At 39.2% G+C, this 7,285-nt stretch overlaps 1 protein-coding gene across 1 annotated transcript; it reads left to right on the plus strand.

The window, feature by feature from the left end:
- Positions 1-2,818: 2,818 nt before the first annotated feature.
- On the plus strand, positions 2,819-3,997 carry LOC143888523 (uncharacterized). The gene has a single exon (XM_077392978.1). The coding sequence runs from the start codon at positions 2,819-2,821 to the stop codon at positions 3,995-3,997; it is 1,179 nt and encodes a 392-aa protein (XP_077249093.1).
- The last annotated feature ends 3,288 nt before the right edge of the window (positions 3,998-7,285 follow it).

Consider the following 7,285-nt stretch of genomic DNA (forward strand, 5'->3'; position numbering starts at 1 on the left):
TAGATATGGTGTCAAAGTGCTTTTAGCTAAGTTTTGAGATGAGGATTAGATGGTATTGAATCATAGATTTAGTTGATGAAGGATGGAGATTGAAAAATTACTAAGTTTCTTATTTTAGGAACTTTATAAAACATCCATCTTTTAGACATAGAAAACCCTAGATGTGGTGTACAGAAGCTTTTAGACAAGTTTGAAGAAGAGGATGAGATGGTATTGAATCTTAGATTTAGTTGATAGAGGATATTGAATTAAAAAATAGAAAGTTTCTTATTTTAGAAACTCTAAAACATCCATCTTTTAGACATAAGAGACCCTGGAGATGGTGTCAAAGTGCTTTTAGCCAAGGTTTGGGATGATGATGAGATAGTTTTAAATCTAAGATTTAGTTGATGGAAGATGGAGATTGAAAAAGTAGAAAGTTTCTTGTTTTAGAAACTTTATAAAATATCCATCTTTTAGACATAAGAAATCCTAGAGATGGTGTTAAGGAGCTCTAAGTCAAGTTTTGAGATGAGGATGTGATGGTATTGGATCTTCGATTTTGTTGATAAAGGATGGAGATTGAAAAAATAGAAAGTTTATATAACATCCATCGTTTAGACATAGCTGACCCTAGAGATGGTGTCAATGAGCTTTTAGCCAAGTTTTGGATTGATGATGAGATGGTATTGAATCTTAGATTTAGCTTATGAAGGATGGAGATTGAAAAAATAGAAATTTTCTTATTTTAGAAACTTTATAAAATATCCATCTTTTAGACATTGGAAACTCGAGAGATGGTGTCAAGGGGCTGTTAGCAAAGTTTTGAGATGAGAATGAGAGGGTACTAAATCTTAGATTTAGTTGCTGAATGATGGAGATTGAAAGAAAAAAAAGTTTCCTATTTTAGAAACTTTATAAAACGTCAAACTTTTATACTTAGTAAACCCTAGAGATGGTGTTAAAGTGCTTTTAGCAACATTTTGAGATGAGGATTAGATGGTTTTGAATCTTAGATTTAGTTGATGAAGGATGGAGATTGAAGAAATAGAAAGTTTATTATTTTATAAACTTTATAAAATATCCATCTTTTAGATGTGGGAAATCCTCGAGATAGTGTTAATAATATTTTTGCCAAGTTTTGAGATCAGGACGAGATGGTATTGAATCTTAGATTTAGTTGATAAAGAAGATTGAAAAAATAGAAAATTTTTATTTTAGAAACTTTTCAAAACATCAATTTTTAGCCATAGGAGATCCTAGAGATGGTGTCAAGGTGCTTTTAGCCATGTTTTGAGGTGAGGAAGGGATGGTATTGAAACTTAGATTTAGTTGATGAAGGACCACCTTTTATGTTATTGAAACCCTAGAGATGATGTCAACCAACTTCTAGCCACGTTATGGGTTGAGAATCAGAGGGTATTGTATCTTAGATTTAGCTGATGAAGGATGGAGATTGAAAAAATAGAAAGCTTCTTATTTTAGAAACTTTATAAAACATCCATCTTTTGTACATACGAAACTCTGGAGATGGTGTCAAGGAGTTTTTTGCCAAGTTTAAAGATTAGGATGAGAGGGTATTGAATCTTAGATTTAGTTGCTGAAGGATAGAGATTGAAGAAATAAAAAGTTTCTTATTTTAGAAACTTTATAAATATTAATCTTTTACTTTTTGTAAACCTTAGATATGGTGTTAGAGTGCTTTTAGCTAAGTTTTGAGACGAGGATTAGATGGTCTTGAATCATAGATTTAGTTGATTAAGGATGGAATTGAAAAATTAGTAAGTTTCTTATTTTAGAAACTTTATAAAACATTCATCTTTAAGACGTAGAAAACCCTAGATGTGGTGTAGAGAAGCTTTTAGACAAGTTTGAAGAAGAGGATGAGATGGTATTGAATCTTAGATTTAGTTGATAGAGAATATTGAATTAAAAAATAGAAAGTTTCTTATTTTAGAAACTCTAAAACATCCATCTTTTGGACATAAGAGACCCTGGAGATGGTGTCAAAGAGCTTTTAGCCAAGTTTTGGGATGATGATGAGATGGTTTTAAATCTTTGATTTAGTTGATGGAAGATGGAGATTGAAAAAGTAGAAAGTTTCTTGTTTTAGAAACTTTATAAAATATCCATCTTTTAGACATAGGAAATCCTCGAGATGGTGTTAAGGAGCTTTCAGTCAAGTTTTGAGATGAGGATGTGATGGTACTGGATCGTGAATTTTGTTGATAAAGGATGGAGATTGAAAAAATAGAAAGTTTATATAACATCCATCGTTTAGACATAGCTGACCCTAGAGATGGTGTCAATGAGCTATTAGCCAAGTTTTGGATTGATGATGAGATGGTATTGAATCTTAGATTTAGCTGATGAAGGATGGAGATTGAAAAAATAGAAATTTTCTTATTTTAGAAACTTTATAAAATATCCATCTTTTAGACATTGGGAACTCGAGAGATGGTGTCAAGGGGCTTTTAGCAAAGTTTTGAGATGAGAATGAGAGGGTACTCAATCTTAGATTTAGTTGCTGAATGTTGGAGATTAAAAGAAAAAAAGTTTCCTATTTTAGAAACTTTATAAAACATCAAACTTTTATACTTAGTAAACCGTAGAGATGGTGTCAAAGAGCTTTTAGCAACATTTTGAGATGATGATTAGTTGGTACTGAATCTTAGATTTAGTTTGTGAAGGATTGAGATTGAAGAAATAGAAAGTTTATTATTTTAGAATCTTTATAAAACATCCATCTTTTAGACGTGGGAAATCCTCGAGATAGTGTTAATAAGCTTTTTGCCAAGTTTTGAGATTATGCCCACCAACATCACGACAACCTATCCTGATGGTAGTTATGGGAGCATGGAATGTTAGGGGCCTATGCTCCGAAACTAAAAGGGGGGAAATAAAGAGATTTATTCAAGAGAACATCCTCTCCCTTATTTGCCTAACGGAAACCAAAGCAAAGAAAGATGATATGCAGCAGATCACTTCCGCAATATGTGAAAATTGGGAGTCCCAAACAAATTATGATTTCTGTGTCAAAGGCAGAATCTGGGTCCTTTGGGACCCAAAGGTGGTACAATTCCAAGTCCTCTATAAGACTTCCCAAATAATACATGGGGAATGTCACGCCATTCTAGCTGGCCAATCAATAACGATTTCTTCTATCTACGCCTCAAATGATGCTATTGAACGCAGGCACCTCTGGTCTTCTTTAGTGGGGATTTCTTCTGCGATTCAGCAGCCTTGGATTGCTTTGGGGGATTTTAATATCACTAGATTCGCTGATGAAAGATGGGGAGGAGCTGATCCTAATCTCTCAGACATGAATGATTTTAATGATTATATTGAGGACTGCTCCCTTTTAGACTTGAGATCAGTAGGTCAAATCCTTTCTTGGAATAACAGATCTTGTACTGGTAACCTTAAACTTCGTAGACTTGACAGAGCTTTAGTAAATGAGGAATGGCTGCAAGTATTTCCCACCTCTTATGTTCAATACAAGAATCCTGGCTTGTCCGATCACTCCCCTATCATTGTCCTCACTTCTCCTGTGCATAATACAGGCGGGAAACCTTTCAAATTTCATAATATGTGGCTATCTGACACTTCCCTCTATGAGGTTGTTGAAAGAGCTTGGAACTCAAAGATCCGTGGGAACCCTATTTTCATAATTTTCAAGAAACTCCAAGGGACCAAGAGAGCTATAAAAGATTGGAATCGAAATAGTTTCAGGAGGGTGGACATCCTAGCACCTCAAATTAGGAAAACCTTGGATGAGATCCAAACAAAGGTCGCGGTAGATCCGAGGAACAGTTGCCTCAGAGATGAGGAAAAAGCCATTCGGGAGAAGTTCATCCAGATAGCCAAGCAGGAGGAGAGCTTGTTTCATCAAAAATCCCGTGTCAACTGGTTAAATCTTGGTGACTCAAATACCGAGTTTTTTCACTCTGCCATGTCCATGCGAAGAAATCAGAATCAGATTCAGGCGATTGAAGACCAGAACGGAGCTCTGTACTGAACCCCAAGGAATTGCTGACATTCTGGTAAATCATTTTTCTTGCCTGCTTAACCACAATATCTCTATGATTGGAGATCTTCCTGAACCACAGTACAAGCTGTCCTCTGATGAGGCCCATGATCTCGTTAAGCCTTTCGGGGCTAAGGAGATAAAAGAGGTGGTGTTCGACTGTGATGGGAATCGAGCCCCCGGACCTGATGGTTTTAATGGGGCTTTCTTTAAGCAATTCTAGTATTTAATTGGGGGAGAGGTTACTAAAGTTATCCAGTATTTCTTTCGATCTGGCAATCTTCTTCCGGCTTTCAATACCACCTTTATAGCTCTGATCCCCAAATGTAGTGGAGCCTCCTCCCTAAACCAATTCAGGCCCATCTCCTTGTGCAACTTCTTCTATAAAATCATAACCAAGCTTATGGCCTATAGACTTAGTAAAATTATGAACCAGATTGTCAGCCCTCACCAATCTGCCTTCATCAAGGATCGGTTAATCCAAGGTAATGTTCTCCTCACTCATGATCTATGTCACAACTTCCACAAGCTCTCCAACACTAAAGCCCTGTGTATCAAGCTTGACCTGAAAAAAGCTTATGATTATGTTATCCATGGAGCTCTCCTTGGTTTCATGAGCAAGATTGGGTTCCCTCCTATGTGGTGCACCTGGATTTCTAAGTGTATTGCCTCAGCATCCTTCTCCGTTCTTCTCAATGGATCCCCGAAGGGATTCTTTGAGTCTACAAATGGGCTAAGACAAGGGGACCCCCTGTCCCCGCTGCTATTCTGCCTCGTAATGGAAATCTTCTCCTGCATGCTGAATACGGCTCATGTCATGGGTAAAATTAAAACGCCTTTTTCCAAAGGAAATCTCCATATTAACCATGTCATGTATGCTGATGATGTGATGATTTTTATCACCCCAGACATCGAATCTATTGCAGGTATAAAAGATTGTCTCCATTCCTTCCAACTCATTTCAGGTCTTGCTGTCAATATTCAGAAAAGTGAAGTGTTCCTATCTGGAATTCCTGACCACCTAAAGGCTCAGATCTGCACCTCCCTCTGCATTAATGCTGGAACGCTCCCAATTAAATACCTGGGGCTCCCGCTGATCACTAAGAGGCTGTCCAGCCAGGATTGTCAACCTCTGCTTACCAAAATTCGGCGTAGATTGGGCATGTGGAATAACAAAAAGCTTTCCAGGGCTGGGAGAATCGAACTGATCAAATCTGTCCTCAACTCCTTCCAGATATATTGGTCTGCCACCTACAACATTCCCATGGAAATTTTGCTCGAGATTGAGAAAATATTTCGGAACTTCCTTTGGGGGGGAACTGACCATCAGAAAAATTACCATCCAATTGCTTGGGAATCGGTATGTAGACCTAAAACAGAAGGTGGTGTGGGCGTTCGCAGAGTAGTTGACATCAACAAAGCCTCCCATATGAAACTGCTCTGGCACATTGTTGAAAACAGGAGATCCCTATGGGTTCGATGGTTTAAAGTCAAATATTTAAAGAAAAGTAACTTCTGGAATAGACCAATGCCGTCCAATCCGCCCTGGGGGATGAGAAGTATATTTAACTGCAGAGACTTGGCAAAGCCTCATCTGTGCTATTGTGTGGGAAAAGGCAGAGACATAGACTTCTGGACCGAACCTTGGCATCCGGATGGGCTCGTCAAAACTCTAACATCTGAAGGAGAGCTTTTCTGCATAACAAAGAAGATATCTATCGAAAGAATGAAACATGATGGAAGTTGGGATCACATAACTCAGCAGCCTCATTTGCCCCAACTCAATAAGATTATGAGAACAGGGCTCTACTCCAACGATGCTGACAGAATCATATGGAAGGACAACCCAAATGGGAAGTTTTCCCTCAGATCAGCTTGGAATCAAAGTAGAATTAGATGCGCTGAGGTTCCTTGGTTCAAGGCGGTCTGGAATAAAGGTCACATCCCTAGGCACAACTTCATTACCTGGCAAGCAATGCTAAACAGGCTAAGTACGTGGGATAGGCTATTCTTCCTAGGCTCAAACAGAGATATAAAGTGTCTCCTCTGTAAAGCTGAGCCTGAATCTGTGAATCATCTTTTTTTCCACTGCTCCTACTCGGCCTGGATTTGGAGGTCCATTCTTTGGAGATGTGGGTACAGGAGAAAACCGCTTCAGACCCTCCTACAGGAAGAAATGTGGATTCCGGAAAAATGTAAAGGAGATGGCCAGGCCACTTCGATTATGAGGATTAGCTTCTATGTGGTGGTGTACGAGATCTGGAGAGAAACAGCCGCCTGCATGGTAAATCACCTTGCCACAAAAACAGTATCCTCCAACGCAGCATCAGGGCTGTCCACTCTAGACTCGCTTATCTTCAACTTGGAGACGTCGAGAACAGGAAAAATGTTGCCACTGCTGCAAATTTTGGATTACCAAGTTTTCAAGTGAAGATCGATGCTGAATTCTGCTCATGGGCCAGGCCGGAGCAAAGATTCATAAAGGTAAATACAGATGCAGCAGTTCAGAATGGGAAGGGTGGAATTGGAGGTCTAATTCGTAATTCCCCTGGGGAGGTAAAAGTCATGTTTTCTATTCGGTTGGGCGGTGAAGAGATCCAGCTTCTGGAAATGAAAGCAATCCTTCATGGAATCAGGCTACCTCTCATGGGGGGGCACGATTCCATCTGGATCGAATCCGACTCTTTGACTGCTGTGAATGTGATCTCAAAGAAGTGGGAGTGTCCTTGGAAAGCTATTCCAATCGTAGAAGAAATTCGAGACGCTCTCTTACAATTTCAGAGCTGGAAATTGACCCACATTTGGAGAGAAGCAAACGGAGCCGCAGACTTTTCGTCGAAGCCGGACTGCTGTTGCGAGGGGCCCGTCATCTCGCCTTCTATTCTCCCCCCAAAACTTAGGGATATTTTGGCGCTGGATGCAGCTGGCCATATGTACCCTCGCTTGTAAGGTTAGTTTAACGTCCCAAAGATTCGTGTTGGAGGCCAGTGTTGTGTTTAGCTGCTGGTGTTGTGGTGAGATCTGTAGCCCCCCTTGTGGCTTATTTCAGCAGCCCTCTTTGATTTTCTTTTTGGCTAGATGCCTTTGCTGCCCTTGTGGCCCCCCTCTGTAATCCTTGTCATTGGTTTTAATATATCTGGTCGGGTTCCGCCTAACCCCAGCTTACCAATCAAAAAAAGAAAAAGTTTTGAGATCAGGACGAGATGGTATTGACACTTAGATTTAGTTGATAAAGTAAGAAGATTGAAATAATAGAAAGCTTCTTATTTTAGAAACGTT

The sequence above is a fragment of the Tasmannia lanceolata genome, unplaced genomic scaffold (assembly GCF_043159265.1).
Source record: "Tasmannia lanceolata isolate RefF3 unplaced genomic scaffold, GAP_Taslan_0.1 ptg000012l, whole genome shotgun sequence".
NCBI classification, from domain to species: domain Eukaryota; kingdom Viridiplantae; phylum Streptophyta; class Magnoliopsida; order Canellales; family Winteraceae; genus Tasmannia; species Tasmannia lanceolata.

What these genes read in the sequence shown, in the direction of transcription:
- LOC143888523 (XM_077392978.1), top strand. Translation starts at nt 2,819, where the DNA reads ATGGTAGTTATGGGAGCATGGAATGTTAGGGGCCTATGCTCCGAAACT.